The sequence below is a fragment of the Phragmites australis genome, chromosome 8, assembly GCF_958298935.1.
Source record: "Phragmites australis chromosome 8, lpPhrAust1.1, whole genome shotgun sequence".
NCBI classification, from domain to species: Eukaryota; Viridiplantae; Streptophyta; class Magnoliopsida; order Poales; family Poaceae; genus Phragmites; species Phragmites australis.
In genome coordinates, this window is record NC_084928.1 from 24,379,974 (window position 1) to 24,402,431 (window position 22,458).

The 22,458-nt window shown below is 41.4% G+C and overlaps 1 protein-coding gene and 1 pseudogene across 1 annotated transcript; both read right to left on the reverse strand.

Moving 5' to 3' along the window:
• Positions 1-1,547: 1,547 nt before the first annotated feature.
• LOC133925896 (peroxidase P7-like) lies at positions 1,548-2,877 on the reverse strand. The gene is made up of 2 exons (XM_062371639.1): positions 2,514-2,877; positions 1,548-2,424 (listed from the first exon to the last, which is right to left on the reverse strand). Exons 1-2 carry the CDS (start codon positions 2,874-2,876, stop codon positions 1,666-1,668), a joined length of 1,122 nt encoding a protein of 373 aa, XP_062227623.1. The 5' UTR covers position 2,877; the 3' UTR covers positions 1,548-1,665.
• A 15,585-nt stretch (positions 2,878-18,462) lies between these two features.
• On the reverse strand, positions 18,463-21,751 carry LOC133927674 (silicon efflux transporter LSI2-like; annotated as a pseudogene).
• Positions 21,752-22,458: the final 707 nt, after the last annotated feature.

Below are 22,458 nucleotides of genomic sequence, written 5' to 3' on the forward strand. Positions count from 1 at the left end.
AGGCATCATCCGCTCCGGAATCTCCATCAAAGGGAAATCTCGCGAAAGAGACCGGCAAAATATTAAGTACCCATCAGTTGGATTTCTTACCTACACTAGATGTTCCTGAGAAATATGAGAATGGCAAGCCATTTATGCCATTGTTTTCAACTCCAAAAAGATCCATGGGAGATGAGGAGATTCCACAAATGATACATGAGGGCATGTCGCGCGGGGTTCTTCATAATCATTGCTTCTATCCCCGCTAACATTTTTCTAAGCGCAGGCTCCTATCTCATGGTGGATTTTAAGGACATGCACGCTTTGTTCCGCCATAGTATTTTAGCTCTACAAGTTGTGTTTTTATTTCAGACACGGATGATCGAACCTACCCACACCTCTATCAAAGACGAAGATACTCAAAACGTCCAACGTGATATGTGCCGGTTCATCATGCATGAAGTCATCCACAAGAGTGGCAGATTCTTCGATCTCGGAGGCGAATTGGCTAGCCATCCGAGGCTTTGTAAGTGGGAGATGAAAAAAATACTTGTGTTGATTCAAATGTTGTTGAAATCTGTTATTTGGAATCTGTCTTGAAAATGTATTGAAATCTGGAGAGAATAAAATATATGATCCCTATGTCGCCCGCCTATGTAAATCTACCTATCTACAGGTGGTTACTTAAGAGAACCGTCTGTGAAAAGCTATTTTCATAGACGGTTCACTTAAGAAATTGCCTGTGATAATTAATTTACACAGACGGTTACTTAAGAGAACCGCTTGTGTAAATAGATTATCACAGACAGTTTCTTAAGTGAACCATCTGTGATAATAAGTTTTCACAGGCAGTCTCTTTTGCGCCTGTGGAAATCGTCCATTTTCATAGGCCTTTGATCGCAGGTGGGTTGGCTAAACGCCTGTGCAAATGAGTTATGACCTACCTCTAAAAATAGTTTTTGTAGTAGTGAAGCTTGTTGACCCTCCGACTTGGTGTGGAGCAGCGGCAAGAAGATTGTATGGTGATACGGATGCCCTTGTCTTGGTGACTAAAGCTGCGAAGTGAAGACAACGTACAAGTGACCGGAAAAGAGGTTAGTGGTGAGATCTCGTTTTAGTGGCTTGGTGGCTCATCGAGCATGAGACCTTATCTTTGTGACTTGGTAACTTAAGAACCGTGATCGGAAAAGACTTAGCGACTAGGCGCATATCCTCTGTGGGGATCTAACGTGTATTAGACGTGACTTATGTGCCACTAATACCACAGGATAAAAATTACTTGTGTGCTCTCTCTACGTTATTTATGTTTCCGTATTTACCCACTTGCAATTTACCTTCGTAGAGTAGGTTACAATCCTTTTAAACCATAGAGTAGATATATTGGATAAATCTAGAGCACATTTAAATAAAAATTGATATAGATTTATCTCACAAAGTTTTTGAAACCAAATAAATTTAAACATCCTAATTCATTGCTCAACATCACCGTCCCTCGCACCAACGCCGATCCTGACCCCGCAACATAACAAATTAAATAACAAATGTACAACATGGGCAAACAAACATATAGAGGTACGAAATAATTCGATTACAATATATTTTTGACAACTTTTTAATTTAGTTAAATGGAGTTACACATGTGTTAATTGAAGCCAACACGATTCGATTGCATTTGCCATCGTATCATCAATAGTTGACCATACTGCAGTGGAGCCTCACCTCCACCGGCATCCACGGCGGCGGGGGTATGTTCCCCATCTTCACCATCGCCCTGGCAAAGTCCCTCGCAAAAGCCTCGCCGTCCGTGCTGTACATCTCCACAAGATGGTCCAACGGCCCGCCGCAGCCGTAGAGCGCCTGGTCAGAAGTGAGGAGGCCCCGGCGCGCGACCAGGTCCTTGTAGTAGGCGTTGTCGAACCTCATCGGGGTCAGCTCGTCGAACGGCGCCTTGGCGTCGTCACCGGCCTGGCACGTCTGCCTGCGGAGCTCCGCGAACCTGGGGTCAACGTCAGCGCCGCCCTCGCCATTGTAGCTGTAGACGCGGTCCCTGTAGTTGATGCACTGCGCCATGCCGACGGTGTGCGCGCCGGAGAGCGCTGCCATGTCCCGCGCGTCGAGGCCGTATTTTCCGAACGTGTCGATGAGCGCGGTGACGGTGTCGTTCGGTCTGGGGAGGCCGTAATCGGCGGCGTCCTTGTCGGCTTTGCGCGAGTCCTTGCGGCCGAGCGGCACGTTCCAGTTCGGCCCCCCGAGCAGGGCGACGGCGTCGCGAGATGCGAGGGCGAGGATGTCCGCACAGGAGACGGTGGCTGGGCAGGCGTGCTCGAGGTGGGACTTGATCTCGTCGATCACATCGAAGCCGCGGAGGGAGTCGACGTTGGGCGTCGCGTCCTTCTCGCTTTCGAAGAAGGGCGAGCTGTCCAGGAGGACGGAGCCGTCACACCCCTGTCGTGTCATTCGCGAACAACAAAATTAACGTGTAATTCATAATTTGAAGGACTAGGTAATGGAAAAAATGGGTGCAGATTACTTACGTTGACAAAGCAATCGTGGAAGAAGAGGCGAAGCACGGCGGGGGCCATTGCCTGATCGGCGGCGACCTTCGACGCCAGCACGGACTGCACGATGTCCTGCACGCTGGGACAGGTCTTGTCGTAGTAACTGACCGAAAGATGGTCACCGTGTGCGGTGCACGCGAGAAGCGCAAAGAGGATCAGCGGTGCAAGTGCAGGCAGCGATGAAGAGCTCCAGGAGGGCAGCATGGCTGTCGACTTGCCGAATGCCGACACACCGGCGCCGCTGATAGCAAGGAACACGGTGTAGTGAAGCAACGGGTGATCGGAAACAGGCAAGGGCGCGCGATGAGTTGCAGTGGATCGATGAGTTTGATGAAACATGGAACGGAAGCATGCTTATATATAGCTAGCTTGTGCCGTTGTGTGTGTGCGTGTGCGCGAGCGCTGCTGGCTTCCCCGGCCGCATTCGTACGCGTACCTGCCGCTTCTATGCGCGTGCACGCGCGATCGAATCGTGGTACTGTTGTTGACATGGTCTCTGGTCTGCATGCATTGCTTGCTCGTGCTTCTTGGCGGAAACGCTGACGATGTCACAAGGAAGACAGGAAGGAAGGATTAATTGGGCAAACTAGCTATTAAAAAGTTCAAGTGGGGGTGTACTTTAAAAATCTTGGGACCGTACATTTGCTTGATCGAGATCAACTAGGTCTCCAATCATTACTATACAAATAATTTATATAGGCGGTTCAGAAATCCTGTGTCAGATATTTTTTTCGAACTGTTTGTGGAAAAGAGTTTGTATAAATCAGATTTGTACAGATAATTTTTTAACCGTCTTTACAAATTATTAGTACAGACGATTTTAAATTGTAACCGTCTGTAATAAATTTTTGATATTTCGTTATTTTGTTATTTTCTAGTTTTTGATAGTTTGTTATTGGTTTTTTATAAATTTTTAACTTCTTAGCACACTAAAAACCATAAAAGCGTATCTCAACCATTTTCTTAGCTTTTCATTCATTTTCTCATAATCCACCTTTTCAGCTTTTCAAAAATCAGCTCAAGCTAGATTGTTTGGTTCGGCTTCTAACTTCTGAGAAGTAGAAGCTCAGAAAAGCTGAACCAAACAGACCCTAGGTCTCCAATCACTCAAAGTGAAATGCTCTTTCTGGTTATAAATATTAGTTATTTTAGATAAAATATGGTCTTCGATGCATAGTTTTGATTACTATTTTTTATTAGAAATATATTTATAAAATTCATTAAATTTGTGATGATGTGAAAGTATTTTTCAAGATAAATCTATGCATATAATTTTAAGATTTCTAAATTAAATATTTCAAAAGCTATTGTTAATTAAAATTTAAAAGTTTGATCGGACTTTTTTTAAAACAACATGTATTGATGGCTGGTGGGAGTAACCAGTTTGCCACAACTTGTAGTGTCCAGCCACCCAACAATACACAGAAAATATGCAGGTGCTTATGTACTTTAGTCAATCTTTTACCTTAACTTTGGATATAATGACTACATGAAAAGCATATAACAGGAAATCATATAAATAGATTTCATTTTTTTCCAGTAAATGATATAACAGGCAAGGCTCTATAAATTTTCAAGCAACACTAGCTACGTTTACGTACTAACGCGCCAAAGCACGTGTGAGAATTAACTAGCGGACATTTTATTAGTTTTAGCTTACAATCTTGGTCAACTTATGATATAGGTCAATGACTGTGATTTCCACTTATTAATCCTTTCAATAATAGTCTAAAGTCAGTGGGAACTTCAGCATGGCTCATCTTATTGTCATATATAGACTGGATTAGTTGGACAACTAATATATTTTAAATGATGTCTATGTAGGTCCCATATGTTCATGTTTTGACCACTTATGAATTCTCATTGTGAATTCGTTGATTCATGCACACACATGAATGCCAACTTTGGCACGCACTGGGTCTCATGATTACGGTTGTATTCACACGTAACATGCAAGAGTGACGGTTTGTGCTCGAATTTATTTTATAACACCTATTGTTCAATTGGCATAATACACCAGTTCCACATTTTGTTTTCCAAAAAATGTATACTCCATTACCAATTGACAAGGGTGTGCATTTTCAACCTTTAGTGCCAAACAATATGCAGACATGCACAATACAAGAAATCTATAGTTTCTCTGGTGTTTGCAACGTTCCCCATGGCATACGACAAAAAATATATATATGGTTCTTTTCCAGCAGCCAGCAACGTTCCCCATAGCATATAGAAACCTATAGAATGGAAGACCTTGTATATATGTTCATTGAACATCCCTCCTAGTAAGATGTTAACAGATACCTTCGTGAATACAAAACAAACTAAAAATTCACTAGCCTCAGTCGTACAATAATATTCACAACTTTAACATATTTTAAACGTTGTCATGTTGGTTGTATGCAAATTCTTAAATATTTACACGAACAGCCAAAACTGTCCTAATTTATACCTATTTTCTATAAGCAGTCACACATTACAAATACTTACTAATAAAATTGTAGTCAATCGCCTAGTATAAAAATGATCAGTAATCATCAAAATATAAATGCAATTGATAGGAAAAATTGTGCACAACTAGCAACAACAAAATTTATGCAACAAATCTAAAGAACAACTACAAAAAATAAAAGAAGTACGTATTGCAATGGATAAAAATGTCTATTACAAAGCAACTAACATTTTCATTTCTTACTCAAGTGAACAGCTTGAAAAATGTTACAACAAAACACTTCAACTCCCAGAACAAACAAAAACGCGTACCATGACAAAAGAAAAGTACATGTTCCTACCGCTAAAATGTGTATTTTAGGGGCCAAAAATATTAATTTCAACGAATATGTATAATTTAGGGCAACAAATATCACGAGAAAGCTAATGCAAAAATAAAACAGTAACTCAGGTGTCGGGGGTTAATCCCTGACAGTGATTCCGGGGTGTATCGGACAACAGGTGCATGATCAATATTCTGGGGAATGTGCCTATGCTAATCTAAGAACACCAGAGTTTATCTAGGTTCAGGCCCCCCTTAGGGTAATAGCCCTACATTTTGTGCATTCTTCACATTGAGTATGGTTTCTTCTTTGTGTTTTTTGCCCTGGAGCACTGCAATGCCTATCCCATCCATCGGACACATCTTCGCTTGTCACTCTCGGGTCATCCGGCCTGCACAGTCCCATCACCGGTTTCCCATGCGCGCCTGTCACGCCCCCTGTTGCGTCTACGAGCTTATCCCACAGCAATTAATGTTGAGGACGAGACATGGTATCCCTACGCCGACCATGCTGCCTTAGCCGGGGTGAACTGCCTGGAGTAGGAAAATGACGTGAGTAGCAATATTAAATAAGATTTGACTGGCTTAGAAGGGTACCTGCCCCGCGACCAGTAAGAGCTGGTCGCGGGAAATCCAGCGAAGGCTAGTGTCGTGGTCGTGCTGGCGTTGACTGGTCGCGCGGTGGGCTTGGGCCGGAGAACAAAAGCGGATAATGGAAAAACCGGCCGTTGCGGGCCGCCCTGATGAGAGACCCCTATATTCTTTACATCGACAGTAGCCCTTAAGCTCCCTCGCGGATATGATGATCTGAGCTATTTTTATAAGGACATGGTCAGACCTGGTCGTACCACTTGGGTCCTGGGTGAACAAGAGCTTTGCCCATGGAGTGGTCAGCGACACGGTCCACCACCATGGCTGGCTTAGGAACGCTGACGATGTCACAAGGAAGACAGAGGAAGGATTAATTGGGCAAACTAGCTATTAAAAATTTCAAGCGGGGGTGTACTTTAATAATCTTTAACATGTTTTAAACGTTGTCATGTTGGTTGTATGCAAATTCTTAAATATTTACACAAACAGCCAAAACTGTCCTAATTTCTACCAATTTTATGTAAGCAGTCACACATTACAAATACTTACTAATAAAATTGTAGTCAATCGCCTAGTATAAAAAACGATTACTAATAATCAAAATAGAAATGCAATTGATAGGAAAAATTGTGCACAACAAGCAACAACAAAATTTACGCAACAAATCTAAAGAACAACTACAACAAATAAAAGAAATACATATTGCAAAGGACATTTTTCATGGCAAACTCAAAGCGCTTTTATGACTACCCAGTTTCTGAGTAGCGTTTGACAACCCCAAAGTGTGCCACTACATATTTCGGGAATCAATGACGATCTCAGGTCTAAAAATCCTGTAGGTACACCATTTGAGATTACAAATGATGTCACATCATGTAACAACCTCAGTGGCATCTCGAGATGTGTCTATCCAACACCATGTTCTCTAACATGTCTCCACATTATTGATTTGATATCTCTATATCTATGATTTATAAAATATGACCATCAATCAATACATGTGCTAGTCTCTGAATCATTATTGTCCCACATAATAATATAAGACTAAGGATCATTTGAAATGAAAGATATGGGAGAGGCATCCTATGTTATTGGAATAGAAATATTCCACAATAGAAAACAAGGTTTGTTGGAATTGTCTCAGAAAGGTTACATTAACAAAGTATTGGAGAGGTTCGGAATGGAAAATTGCTCCGCGGGATTGGTTCCAATTCAGAAAGGGGATAAATTTAGCCAAATGCAATGTCCAAAAAATGATTTGGAACGTAAAGAAATGGAATCGATTCCATATGCATCGCTTGTTGGGAGCATAATGTATGCTTCGACATGTACTCGACCAGATATCAGTGTAATACCGAATTTTTGAGAGAGAGAAAAAAGATTTTGACCAAAAATTGACTTTTTGATCCGTTGCTCGTATGGACGATCGGAGACCGTGCTTGCGTTCATCTTGTCGAGACGAACCCAATTTGCTATTCATATGTCCGTTTCGGGTACTTTGTGACCCGTAGCAAGTCCAATAAATTTAGACCATTGTTTGTTTTAAAAAAAAGAGATAAAGCTCTGGATGGATCGCTCATCACCCCGACCCATCCAGGGACTTCGTGCTGCCTCTCGCGTTCGTTTCTCTCTCTCTCTCTCTCTCTCTCTCTCTCTCTCCCCCCCCATCGCCGCCTGTCCACGTGCGCCTGCACGCCGTTGCGCCGCCCTGTGCACCGGCCGAGCTCCCCGCCACCGCGCTGTGCCGCCTCCGCCGGCCTGAGCTGCTGTGCCTACGCCGTTGCATGTCTGTGCGCTGCGCTGCGCGCCGCCATCGCCGCGTTGTGTGCTGCTGCGCCGCTGCCATGCGCCCTCGTGCCGCTGCCGCGCACCGCCGTTGTGTCTGCGCCAGCCGCCGTGAGAAGCAAGCAAACCAGCACGCAGGAGAAAGCCAGGAAGAAGAAAACCAGGAAAGAGAAAAGGAGAGAGAAGAAAAAGAAAGAAAAAAGAAAAAGGAAGAAAGAGAAAGAAAAAAAAGAAAAAGGAAGAAAAAGGGAGAAGTTGGAATTTTCGTATTTTTGTCGGATTCGTCGTCAATCCTCCAAAGGTGATTCTGTAGTAATTCTTAGACGCTTGTGGTTAGAGCAAATCAATCAATTCCTGTCGTATCATTTCATGTGATCAATAGTCTGATTCGTTTCGATAATCATTATTGATCTGAAGATACGACATCCGAGTCGAAACATTCAATTCTTTCAACGGAGCAAAGTCTAATTAGTGAGAACTTTGATTCGACTCTGAATTGGAGATAGTGTATCATTTCATGTGATACGATTTTCTATTTGGTTTTCCAAAATATAGGCGTATATGCGACGTTTTCAGGCGTAGGAATGACGCTTCATATTTTATGTGTTTTAAATGTGTTTTAGTGCTAATAATATACCTGTGCAAGTGGTAATACTTCCGGACGTACTTAATCGAAATTTTTTCGTCGCTTTTGGTAAAAGACAAGTAACGTGGGGGTGTAATTTAGTGCTATGTTTATATTCATGTCTTACTTCTTTTGCAAATAAAATTGAAGTATATGGCATTTTCTAATTCATTCAAATCATGGATGATGTTGCACTTGATTAATTAAATCCATGCTATTCTTATTGATTTGGATTGTACCATTGTCATCATGAATCAGTTGTGGTGCTTTTTATCACGAGTCATCAAAAGGAAATTAAGAATTGACGTCAATTCACATGCATACATATGCATTTATGCACTTCATATGGTGATAAAGGCTTATCACTGCCATGGTGCATGATTCGTACCGGTACATGGAGTTGCATGAGAAGTTGGCATCATCCAGCTCTCAAATGGAGTTGCATCATGGCATTCATACATTTATTTGATATCTGAAGAATACAGAATTTTGGAAGTTAAATGCCATAGTTTGTGGGAGACCGGGTTAGAGTCTGTCGTTACTTTCTCGACAAATACTTCTGAAAGGATATTCTCTTTAAAACCATGTGTTTCTTTTTTACGTTGTGAGAAGAATGATTAATTCCCAAATACTCTTGAATTGGGTGAGATATGTTTATATTCATAGCTGTTACTTGTTGAGCTCGTCTCACCCCCCCTGTTAAATCTTTTACAGGTATGTTTAGAATGTCGACGTGCATTTTGGGGATGGATCTTGGTAGTTGCACGCACTACCTCATCACAATGTCGATAACTCAACTGGTGTTTAGAATTTATGCTTTTGACGGTCTGTCGTTCGTTTTGTGTTAAGTTTCGCGCTTGAAGAAGCTGTTCTGTATATGTTGTGGTAAGACGCTGGTACCGTCGTGAAAATTTCTATATGTTGTTTATATTATATATTGTCTACCTGTGGTTTCTTTTTTTTGGGGTCAGTTATACCGCCTCTATAGAGGAAATGCTGCCAAAATTTTTCATTTTCGAATAAATATGCTTAGTTGTAAAGTAGGGTGTTACAATCAGCTTTGTTGTTGGGATGCTTGGTCGTTATCAAAGTAATCCTGGAAAAGTTCATTGGATAGCTGGAAAGAAGACTCTTCAGTATTTACGAGGAACCAAGGATCATATGCTCACATATCAGAAGTCAAGCCATTTGGAGGTAGTAGGCTATATGGATTCAGACTATGCCAGATGTGTGGATTCAAGAAAATCCACATTCGGCTATGTGTTCCTATTGGCTGGAGGAGCGGTTTCATGGAAGAGTGGGAAGCAATCTATAATTGCTACTTCCACTATGGAGGCAGAATTTGTGACGTGCTTTGAGGCCACTATTCAATCACTGTAGCTGCGGAATTTTGTGTCTAGTCTTCATATTCTTGACAATATTGAGAGACCATTAAAGATATATTGTGATAATTCCGCTGCGGTCTTCTTTTCTAAAAATGACAAGTACTCGAAGGGTGCAAAATATATGAATTTGAAGTACTTGTCAGTCAAATAAGAAGTACAAAAGAGAAAGGTATCAATTGAGCATATTGGTACAGATCTGATGATTGCGGATCCACTAACAAAGGGATTGCCGCCCAAGACTTTCATTGGCCATATAGAAAGGATGGGCATTATTGATAAAAACCTTATTAGTATGATGTATACACATGAATATTGTTGCTCGTATTGTTACGTGAATTCAATAAAAGTTTGTTTTGCATGTTATCCACATAAATATGTATACAATTATGGTTGAGGTGTGATAACAATATTTGTTTCCCTATAAAAGTTGGTTTGAATTGGGTCGATTTGTAATACATGGAAGGAATCTTGTCGATGACTTGTGACCGCCATGATTCAATCGCCCATTTTCAACTTAATGCCGACTTGATAAATTTGATGAAAAGTGTGCACTTAAGGTTTAGCGAATTATTCAAGTCATCACATGTGCAAGTAGGAGAATGTTAGAAAATGTTCCATGTAACTAATGAAGAAAAAAATGGCTGATATGAAAAAGGTCTTAGTGTGATGGTTACTAGACTTAAAGAATGAGAATCATAGGGTTAAAATACCCTCTCCTCTCCCTTCAAAAGAACTACAATATGTTGTGCATGTTTTTCAAAGAAAAACTAAATCCATTAAGCATTTGTAATGGAATTGGTTGCATGCATGCATATCAAGTGCTAATGGCTGTTTTATTAGATTGTTTAATGGAGATCTCAATGCTTGTCGTGGACATTAACCCTTCAGTTTCACATAGTGGCAATTGGACCATTAATGTTCAATTTCATGCAAGATGAAACGTAGAGGGCTTCGAAGCTTATGCACATCAAGTATATATGTGTGATGCAGCATAGAAGAATGCATATAGTTAGCACATAAGCAATAGAAGAAAGGCAAATGCTCATAGCACATAAAAGAGTACTTGTTCTCTAATCATCGAGAGAACACGAAAGGAAGAAGGAAGAGAGGAGAGAAATACTTCCAAGATGCAAGGCGCTAATTTGCAAGCGGGTAGGTCTGTGCGGTATAGCACATGAATGGTTGAGTTGTGCAATGCACACATAAATGCTGTTTTATTTTATTTTATTAAATCAATTTGTGCTAATACGATCATGTATAGCGTCCATGATTTTTGCTTACATGCAATTGAAAGTGATATGTGGATACCATTTGAAATAAAAAAATATATATAGATCACAATTCATGAAATTCACATAATATAGTCTAAACTCCTCCCATATGTGTCCATACATATGATGAGATCCACTTGTGATGAATCACTTGTAGGTATGTAACAATATATACACAACTAGACAATATGTAGAGATAGGAAGCTTAAGTCATATTATTCATGGAGTTAGCTTACATGTACGAATAAATTTACAATAATATCAATTGACGAATAAGCATTGCATATCTCCGATGACTTGTAAATTACTCTATGAGACTACAAAAGATACCACTTGCAACACATGTTAGTCTCAAAATCACAAACATAGGATATGCTCCCCTAAATATGTGCATAGTCGAACTTATGAGAAAAATACACTTGTCATTGATAACAATGGAGAATTTATCATAAAGATTGGACTCATGGCACATAAAGAAAAAATACTTGAAAACAAGTGTTATGAAAAGAACCAACAACTAATAAACTATGTAGGTTGCTCAAGGGTTAGAGAGAAACATAACCAACCTACCATATGAAAAATCTACACTAGGCATTGCAAGGAAATAAAATATGCACATGTAATCCTAGACATGGCAAATATACTAGATGCAAAACAAAAGGCATGAATAAAAATCTAGCTACTATTACCTCTTTTACCTTTGGATGGGGGACTTGGGTATATGATGATTAAGGTCTTCATCATTGTGCCCAGTCTTATACACTTAATTTCTTTTCTTGATCATTCACTTCATCTTGTGCATCAAGTCTCTAAATCCCCCGAGCCGACTCGTGGACTTCAAATCTTCTTTTTAACCCAAACCAATTGGGGCTCATTCATATTGGTGATGAATTCCTTGGACACCTAAATAGGTTGGTTCACCCCCGGTCCTTTTACCCAATCATGTGTGCAACCACTTTGTTATTGTCCTCCTTCTTGAGCTTCTAGTGATTGCTCTTGATCTTGATCTTATAGTTGGGCTTGGTGTAGATGTTGGAGGTCTTGTTTGAGAGGTTTATAATCTTCTTCTTATCCTTAGTCTCCTTCTTGACTTGCTTGTATTGGAAGGACTTGTGTCCTTCTTGATGACACTTAAAAAATGTCATGTTGGACTCCACTGTAAGCTTGTTTACCATGTTATCACGGTTATCTTGAGGAGGTTAGACATGATTCTTAACCTTTAATCTTGCTAAGTCATTCTTGAGATTTTTTTACTTTTTGCTTGAACTCATCATTGTCTTATGCTATGAGATCATTACATGATTCTACAACAGCATTCACAACATATGTCTTATTGTAAATAAGTGATCTAAATAGACCAATCAAATCATCACAAGAAGTAGAAACATCTGCATTATGATTGAAATAAGAGAGAGAGAGAGAGAGAGAGAGAGAGAGAGAGATATTGCTTCAAAGGAGCCTTAGGTTGAGATTCAATGGTCTCAAGTTTTGCCTTAAGCTATTAATGTTTCTTATTTAGCAATTCAAATTTTCTCAATAATTATTTATAATTGGAAACAAATTTAGCATGAATATCATTAAGGGTATTGAATTTCTTAAGTTTTTTAGTTTGTTTATTTAAGATTCTTTGTTGCTCATTTATCAATTTAAGAAGTTCTTCTTGAGATGGTAAATTCTTGTCGGATATAGCATCACTTACATCGCTTTACATACCTTTAGCTATAAGGCACTTGTGCGATGATGACCTTGAGGAGGAGCTTCTGTTTGAAGAGTTAGCTCTCATCACTTGAGCTTGAATATTCATCTTCACACACCCATCTTCATATACTTGTAAATACTTTATCTCTTCCCCTTGTCTCCCTCTTGTTCTTGGTCTTTTTCTCATTCTTTATATGATTAATTTTGTTGACCAAGTATTTAATGAAGATTGAATGATCAATCTTGGCATCCATCCTCTTGATGTTCTTCTCCAATCTTGAGATAAGCTTGGTGATCTTAGGGTCTATTTCTTCATTACTTGAGGTGTTTTTCTTATTTTCTTAATCGCTCTCTTCATCTTCATCACCATTTTTTCGCTTGAGCTTGACTATTGCTCTTGTCTCCTCATCTTCTCTTTCATGTATGCGCAAGGAGCTTGCTTGCTTGTGAGAGCAACGTTCTTGGTGTCGAATGAGAAAGAAGTTTGAACCCTCATATTCATGGTCATCTCATGGGTGGTGATCTTGCCGAGTACTTAGCTTGGAGTCATCTTGCTAATGTCATTATTGTCGTAGATGATGGAGATAATCAAATTATACTTTGGAAAAAGAGCATAAAGTATTTTTCTTACCACTTGATCGTCTTCAATTGACGTCAAATCTAGCATATTGATCTCATTGACAAGAATATCCATAAGTGAGTATATGTCATTAGTACTTTTATGGGCAAGTTGTTTAATGCTATTGAGCTTAGAGACTAGCACATGATATTTCCCATTGCATATATCCTTTGTGCCTTCATGTACTTTGATAAGGTTAGTCCAAAGATTATGTGTATTGGTGAGAGAATATACTCGATTGAATGTATTTATGGATAGAGAAGATAAAAGGTTACTGTCGGTGTTTCAGGAACCGGGGGTCCCCGAATCCTAAGGCTAGGCCAGCCATCCGCCACATGGTGCCATCCCGCGGAGTCTCTCCCGCGAGGTAAGAAAGAGCGAGTCCCGGGAGAAGGCGCTCGGGGCCACAGTCGGTGGCCCCCGAGTACCCCAGTTCCCCGATGATCCACGAAATCTAAGTACCGGGAAGAAAGTGCTCGGGAAGGTATACGGTAACCCCCGAGCACCCTAGTCCTCCGACGATCAGGAGAACTAAGTACCGGGAGAAACGTGCCCAGGGCCACCGATGGTGGCCCCTGGGCACCCAAGTATCCCGAGGACTCACTGAAGGAAGTTCCAGGAGAGATTGCTCGGGGCTGCGTGTAGCAGCCCCCGAGCACTCGGTTCCCCGAGGATCCGTACAAGTGTGCCCGGGAGAGAGTGCTCGGGGAGGTGAACAGTACCCCCGAGCACTCGGTTCCCCGAGAACAAGAAAGGGCATTCTCGGGAAAGAGTACTCGGGGAGGTGAACAGTACCCCCGAGCACTCGGTACCCCGACGACCCAGAAAGCCCCCTGGCAGAGGCCCCCGAGGGGCCCACCGATGAGGTGTCAGCCAGTCAAAGGCCCGAGGCCGCATTTAAAGAGCGTGCGTGGCCTGTCACCTCCAACTGCTCCCGCCGCGCTCAGCGTCAGTTCCTGCCACGTTCTGGCAGAGAGACGTGGGGTTATTAATTGCATGGGTCCCGTCCCGTGCCATCCGGCCCGTCTCAGGATAACATCGTAAGGGCCGAGGTGTTCCGTCTGCCGCACTGCTGTGGCAGGGGAACAAGACAGGGCGGGCCGCTCTGCGGCTGCCCGGTGGGCCCTCTCCACGGCGCTCGTTGCCCTGGCATTTATGGAGACGGATGACCGGGCGTGTGCCGCGCTTTTCCACCCCGGTCACGTCGCCTAGAGGAAATGATGACGCCCTTTCCATTTGTGGCGCCTTGGAGTTCGCGCCCTCTCGTGTGGGGCGTATCGCCGTTGGCAGGTATTTGAAGGGGCCGGTGGCACAAAAGAAAAAGAAGAGGAAAAAAAAGGAAAGAAGAGGTAACGGATAGAAAGAACAAGAGAAGGGAAGACCAGAGAAGGCTGAGCCCAATCCCAGCCGAAGAACAAGGAGCCCCAGGCTTTAGAATAGGAGACCCTCCTTGTAACCAACAACATCCTTGAGGGACTTCCTCGAGACATTCATAGAGTTCATACAGGAGTAGGGTGTTACGCCCCCGTGCGGCCCGAACCTGTCTAAATTTCGGTGCATTTACTTCTTTTTGCACTAGGCCACACCACCACCACCGGCCGTTGCATTCATTCCCATTTATTTCTCCGACGAACAGACTCAGGATCATCCCCCCGGCCGAATCTCTAAAAAGGGGTCTCTCAGGATCCCTGCGACTGGAGTTAATCCTCCGACAGTTACCCTTCACCAAGGTATCGAATTGTCTCTCCTTGTTTTTGGGACGTTCCTTCATCCCTTATCGATGACTCTCAAAACATCTAAATATTTGACTTGAAGAAAACAAGTCATTAGAATTTTTCACCGGGGAAAATAAGTGCCGTCAAAATATGGAGCACTACCGATATCCATCCCTACCCCAGATATCATAACTCACTAAAATGTGAAGCCTAACCGATCAAAAAGAGATCACAGCCAAAATACCACTTAGATTGGTGTATCCTTATGAAAGGTGTGAGCTCCAGCTCTGATATCAGTTAAAAGTGATCAGTGACATCCTAAGAAAGGGTGGAATTAGGACATTTAAAACAAATCAGCTCCAAAAACTTCACAAGATAAATATATATCAATTTCTATCTAAATTTGCTCTAGATTTATTTATTGTGTCTACTCTACCACTCAAAAGGGTTTGTAAGTTATAGCAAATCCTAGAAAACTACTTAGAAATGTAAATATACAAAGATAAATTACAAGTATGTAAATGTGAAAATGTAAATAAGGTAGAGAGAGCAAACTTGGCACAAATGATTTTTATCATATGGTATCCATGGCATAAACGTCACCTCTAGTCTATGTTGAAGCAACCACCTAGGCTATTGCTCCCGATCGACACCCGATCATGACCCTTGAGCCACCTAGGCCTCAAGTAGGTTGAGCCACCAAGCCATTAAGGTAAGGCTCACCATAAGTCTCTCTTCTGGTCACTTGTCATCGTCTTCACTTCGGAGCTTGAATCACCAAGGCAAGGGTCTTCACGTCCTCATACAAACTTCTTTTCACCACTCCACACCAAATCGGAGGGTTGACAAGCTTGAGCCACCAAGACTCATGGTGCCGACGAGTTACCAAGACTACAAGGCAACAATGTACCACTTGGTATAAGGAAGGATTACTCCTTGTTCCCCTCTCTAGGCAGTAACATCTAGCAACAATCCTCTCTATGTCTAATAGCACTAATCACTTCCTAATCTTGCGTTAATTACCTTGGATAATCACTTTTAGCACTTTGGTGGCTTGTATGTCTTCTGAAGTGTATATGAGCTTTTCTGGACTCTAGCACACTTAAATGGCCGAGTGGGAAGTATCTATAGCCTCAAGCCCGTGAACTAGTCATTGCTCTAATGGCTCAAAAAGACTATGGACACTGAATGTTCTGGTATTAACAGTAGTACAGGCACCAGAACATCCGGCATGTACAGAAGTAATAACTAGCCATTAGAACCCCACTCATTCTCATTGTAGACCCCAGATATTCTGGTGTTACCTTGAACTTCATCATCGGACTATCCGGTGTATAGATTTGAGTCAACTGAGTTACTTCACTTCACTGTGCATTTATACGATGTGTAGATCTTCAATGTGCTAGAATATACAGCATGTACAACCACTCCAGAACTAGCTGATGCAATTATAAAATTCTTTGACGAAGCCTCTGATACAAGCATCAGACCATCTAGTGTTTATAACTCCATCTTCCATTAAACCAAAGGAAATCTCTAAAAAGTACTCTAGTGTGCACAACTTCAAGCGCTGGACCATCTAACGTTTGGAACACTTGAACTTCAACTTCTGGAATGCTCCAGTGTGTACCAGCGCCTCTGCACCAAATCATCTAGCGTGTATAATTTTCCTAGGACTTGTCTAATTCATTTCAATCTTTATCCCGTTTCGGTGGCTTTATCATGTGTTGCATCTATGAGACCTACTAAAGTATATTTTATGAGATCTATGAAGACTTGATAAACATGTTAGTCACATTAACTATATTATCATTAATTATTAAAATCACATGCATACCTAAAAGAATCATTTTCGCTACACCCCTCAAGCACACAAAAGCCAAAGAGCCAACGCTAGGCAGAGTTCCCCATGATGGATGGATCTAGGGAAGGAGAGAGATCTAGCAAAAGAAGAAGCATGCAAGACGTCAAAACTAGGACGAGCACTGCGAGAAAAGACCTAGGGTGTCACTGCCACCATACTGACCAGATGTCAGTTTAGGTCAAGGGATTCATGATAGAGTTCCCTATTTGATAGAGTTCCAACTATAGATCTACTTCACAGCTCCACAGATCCAAAATAGAGCAGATCCACCAATGACACTAGAGCATTAGTGTTTGTGTTTAGCTAGCAAATTGGCTCCAGATACATGAATGAGGAGGTTTTGAGCGAATTGTCTATTCTACCCTTTGTGTTCACTTTGGCACTATTGTGAGTTTTTTATTCTATTTTTCAAGAAATATTACTATTTTTTGGATGTTCAATTGCCAAGGCATTATGAATTTCTAATTACCAAAGACAATCTTCTCCATCAATTCATCCACCATAGATGAATTAGCAAAGAAATTGACATAACATGGTTGGGCAACGAACGAAGGGAGGGGGCGGCTAGGCGGCATGTGGAGGGCAGGGGCAGTGGACTACTAGCAGAGGGTGGCGTTGGGCACATGGGTGAGAGAGAGGGCTCAAGAGGGGGAGGGGCGAACGATGAAGGGGGTATTACTCTAATGGCAATTATGGGTAATTTTTTTTCCGACTTCATAGATCAGACATTTGTGGAGTATCCTTTTACCTGCTTCATAAATTTATACGGTGAGGAGACCAACTTCATGAATTAGACTGCTAAAAAAAAATAGGGTTATCCCATTTAGCAGAGTTTCACCCATATCCAACCTAGATCACCCCTAACACAATGGAGATTATTGGCTTCCAATCCATATCATTGCGGAACGGTGGAATGCTGCTACAAAAGCCATGCCGAAGGAGCAACGCCGGTCCTTCAATAGGATCAACATATACGAGCATTCATAATACAAAATCGTATAGTTTCTTGTACAAGTATATTATGAGACCTTTTACTGCACTCTTCGCCAGAGAAGGAACTAGCATCTTCCAGTCACTCACATGCGGGCCAGCATGCACTGCTCTCTGTCTGTGTCTGCTGCCACGACCCCTTGCTGCCTTGCATATCACTGTAACCACCCGTGCACGGAACAAAATTATATGAGACTCTTCGAAATCCTTAATCTACAGTGTTTTTTCTTACACACGTTACATGGAGACGAAGATCTTTCTATCGAAGCCAATCTCATATAATTTCCTTCCCTGCACAGTCGCTCACTCTCTCGGTCGTACGGCACGCCCGTACGACCGCCGGCTCACCGTTGACCTGTAGCAATACCAGCCCAAAAGACCGACAACCATCGCTACGGACGCCCAATCATTTTTCCCAACAGGCAACGTCCAGAATTACAAATGGACCCTTAGCAAAAGATATATATAGGAATCGACTTTTTTTACGGCGCCACGATCGAATCATTGTACATCGCCATTGGATTTAGCGTCGTTATACAACACTTAGGATCTGTATAAAAACACTCACCAACGTGTCATAGCATTAATCATTATGCTATAGGACTTAAAGCCTCATTTTCCGTTCCCCGAATCGGTGACGGCGTGGGGCAGCGAGCGGGAGGGCGGGTGGACGACGCGGGGCAGCAGCAGCTCTGCAAGTTTGGTTCATTGGAAAGGGAAAACTGTAAAAACCTCCCCAAAAGTCACTTGGATTTTGACTTTCCCCTCAAAAAATTGTTTTATTGCAAAAAAAACCTCCCAAAAGTTTGACTTTGTTGCAAAAAACCTCCTAAAAATTCAAAAAAATAAAAAAATCATTAAAAAATTCTAAAAAAACTAAAGACAATTCTAATACCTTCTGTGAAATTTGTTTTCAAAAATAATATCCTTTGCATCATATTTCATGGAGAGGAAGTTTGGAAAAAAAAAGAAAAATGTGCAGCTCATTTATTAACTCATGTTATTTTAACTTTGTCATGTCTAACATTATTTTTCCTACACAAATAATTGTTTAAGTAAACTAATAAAAGTGGTTTCACTAATTTTAGGGGTGTTATGGATTAGTTATGAATTAATCTATCTGCAATATATTTACTCAATCCTGCACGTTACAATAACTATTTCAAGATTTAATGTATTTTTACAAGATATAGGATCATGTAATAAGACTAAAAAATTTTGTTTCATGATTTTTGGATTAGTAAATAATTAACTATGCATTTAACTCGAATTAATAAATGAGTTGCACGTTTTTCTTTTTTTCAAACTTACTCTCCATGAAATATGATGCAAAGGATATTATTTTTGAAAAAAAAATTCACAAAAGGTCTTATAATTGTCTCTAGTTTTTTTTAGAATTTTTTGTGATTTTTTTAAAAAACAATTGAATTTTGGGGGTGTTTTTGTAACAAAATCAAATCTTTGGGGGATTTTTTGCAAAAAAACAACTTTTGGGGGGGAAAGTCAAAATCCAAGTGACTTTTGGGGGGTTTTTTGCATTTATCCCTTAGGAAAAGATAGCACCAACTGTGATCTGCTGAGTTCAGAGTTCGCACTTGGATCGCTATCCTGGCTCTTTACTACTGTGGCTAGGTAGATAATACTCATGATACCATACAAGTGTCTTGGAACAAGCTACATACTATAGCAGCTTAATGTGCAGGACTCACGACATCTGCTTAGGTTCCTCTTACCCGACTTTTGATTTAGTTGGTGTTGAAAATATAATTTTCGCCGCCGCTCACCAACCAATTATGTTCTCACAGTGCTTTTTTCTGAATAATAGTACAGAAAATGTTCCCCTTTAGTTCCTGTCGACACAAGCAGTCTGTAATCCACAGTCGACTCGTCCATGAAAGGGACTTTTAGTTTTATTTTTTCAGCTCTTTACCTACTGTTACGAGTTTGACTCTTGAGCTTGTAGAAAGGTAGGCCATGGAGCAGACCGAGTATGGTAGTTGTTCAGTGAGGAAGCTGCTGGGAAACTTTTTATTTTTAGAGCCATGAAGCATTTAGAGTACTGAAGAGATCAGTTAGCCCGCCAGATTAGGAGTAGGAAATCAGCTTGCTCAAAACTAAACGACCATTAGCGCTGAGCATGGGGCAGTCGGATTTGCGATTTACACCTTTTTATGATATGATACCTGCTACTCCAAAATATACAACTTTTTTCAATACTAAAATGTACAAATCACAATGCTGCCAAGCAAGCACCATGATATATGTGCTTCATCATTAGGAGGTAACAGAAAGATGATCCCACAATGAATCTTGTGCAAATCCAAACGACCTGTGACGACAAAAATTCACAATTTTTTTTCTAGACACATACATATTGATACGCTCTTCTTTGCTCCATTTTCCAGTAGCTTCTGATGAGCAGCAGTCCGATTCCTGTGACAATGAGCAGCAGCACAATGCAGGCTGTCACATATATTATGGTGCAGGGAAATGATACGAATGAATCATGAGATGTCCAACTTGTTATTGAGAATGATGGGCCACTGAAAGAATTTAGCATCGGATATGCAGTGCATATGGAGTAAAATCTGCAAGTGTTCACCAGATGTTCCAAGATCTTTTAAGTCACAAATCACAAGTCAGAAGGTCTGGCAAGCAGCTCATAGTTCAGAGTTCAGACTTTGTCACAGAAATTGTCCCAACTGACAACCAAATCATGTTGTTGTTGCATGTCTTACTCTACGTTGAATTAGTTGAATGCAGACATTGTGTATTTGGAACTAGCCCAAAAAATGTGTTGGAAGCATGAAATCAATGCAGGAAAACAGATAGTAATATTAACCCATCAATTTTCGGATGCTGATTCAGAATTCAGACATTACGTTCATGTAGTTCCACACTATTATTGCATTGGGAGGTTCCAGGAAAAGATGCAATCTTTTGTAAGCGTTGATGGAACCTTAGGGAAAGCTAAAAGCTAATTTATTTTGACTAATTTTACACTCCTTCCATGGCTTATTGTAATTAATCAGTCATAAATATTAAACAAGTGAAAATAGTATCTTTTCAATTGTATGGCTACTTCCTTGATATTACAACATGTGAAGTTGGGCATGTTGAATTTCTGAATGCATTTAAGCAGGTAATCTTCAATGGAGCATGCATACTTGCAGACAATGAAAAGGGGAGGGCATACCGGTTGGAACATTTGACGCCACATTCAAGAGGAAAAGAATGACCAGGGAGGATGCCGAAGACGAACTGGCCGAAGGAGATGCCGCTCTGGACGGCAATGACGACGTTCTGCGGCTTGCCGATGGACGAGGCGGCGGAGCCGATGTTGGCGCTGGAGGCGAGCGCGATGAGGAAGGGCTTGGGCGGCAGGCTGTTCTGCCGCGCGATCTTGAGGATGAACTCGGTGAGCACCACGCAGCAGGTGTCGTTGGTGAAGAGCGCTGACGCCAGCGCCGACACCGCGCAGTTGCGACCAGCAGGTCGTGCCGCTCTGGCTCTGCCACGAGAGCAGGTGGCTTAGGTGCCGGAACATGTCGGCGTGTTCCAGGTAGACGCTCACCACAATCGTGCCGAAGAGCAGGCCTGGATCGGCAGGTCCACCGCCGCATCGCACGGCGCCAAAACACCTAACGCCGAGCCATTTATACACCTAACTACAGCGCCATACTATAACACATTAGCAAGTGAATAGTGTCAAATTCGGTGGCACCATACAATAGTCTAACGACGCCAAAGGTTGTGATATTGTAAAAAGGATCTATTTCTGGATATTTTTTACTGAGAGTCCATTTGTAAAAAATATTTTCCAAAAAGATTAAAAGTGAAAATTCCATAAATTAAGGTCCACGAACAGAATCCAGCCGGATGCAAAATACTTGAAACCCATTTGGTCCAGCTCATCTGGATTTTGCGGTTTAAATCCTGTTTCTTATTGCAGCTTGAAGTCAGAAAGTTCAACAAAACTTCCACTACTTTGGGGTTGAGCCCATAAATTGCAAAGTTTATGACTTAGGTTTTTCCCTTGGTAGCTTCATATAGGTTTGTTTTTCTTGTGTTGTTGTCTTATATTATTGACTTTATATCAGTTTAGTAATTATGAAAAACACCCAATGACCATAATATCACCACTCCATATGTATTACATGATGTCTTCATAGAAAAATATATTTTACATCAACAAGAATTTTAGGAGATATCATCATAAAATGCATAAACAATTTCAGTAATATTCGCTCCAGTGTTCAATTATATGGCGTGCTGGTGGGCTTTAGTATCCTAGTTTCATTCTTCAACATCTAGCTGGGTGTACATCACGACCATCTTGGGCGCGATGAGGCTGGCATGGGGTAATCCTCATGGCCTGTCAGGGAGATCAGTGGGCGAGAGGATGGAGAACCTCTTCGTTGCGGATTTTTCATGTGCGACTAACAAGGAGAGAGCTCTAGTGGGATCCCCATGGGTAGTGGGGAAGCATGCAGTAATTCTGCAAGAGTTTAATGTGGAACTCCGTCACTCTGATGTTCGTTTTGATCGTATGGAAATCTAGGTGCGTTTTCTGAACCTCTCTTTCGGATGGATGAATAAGAAAGGAGG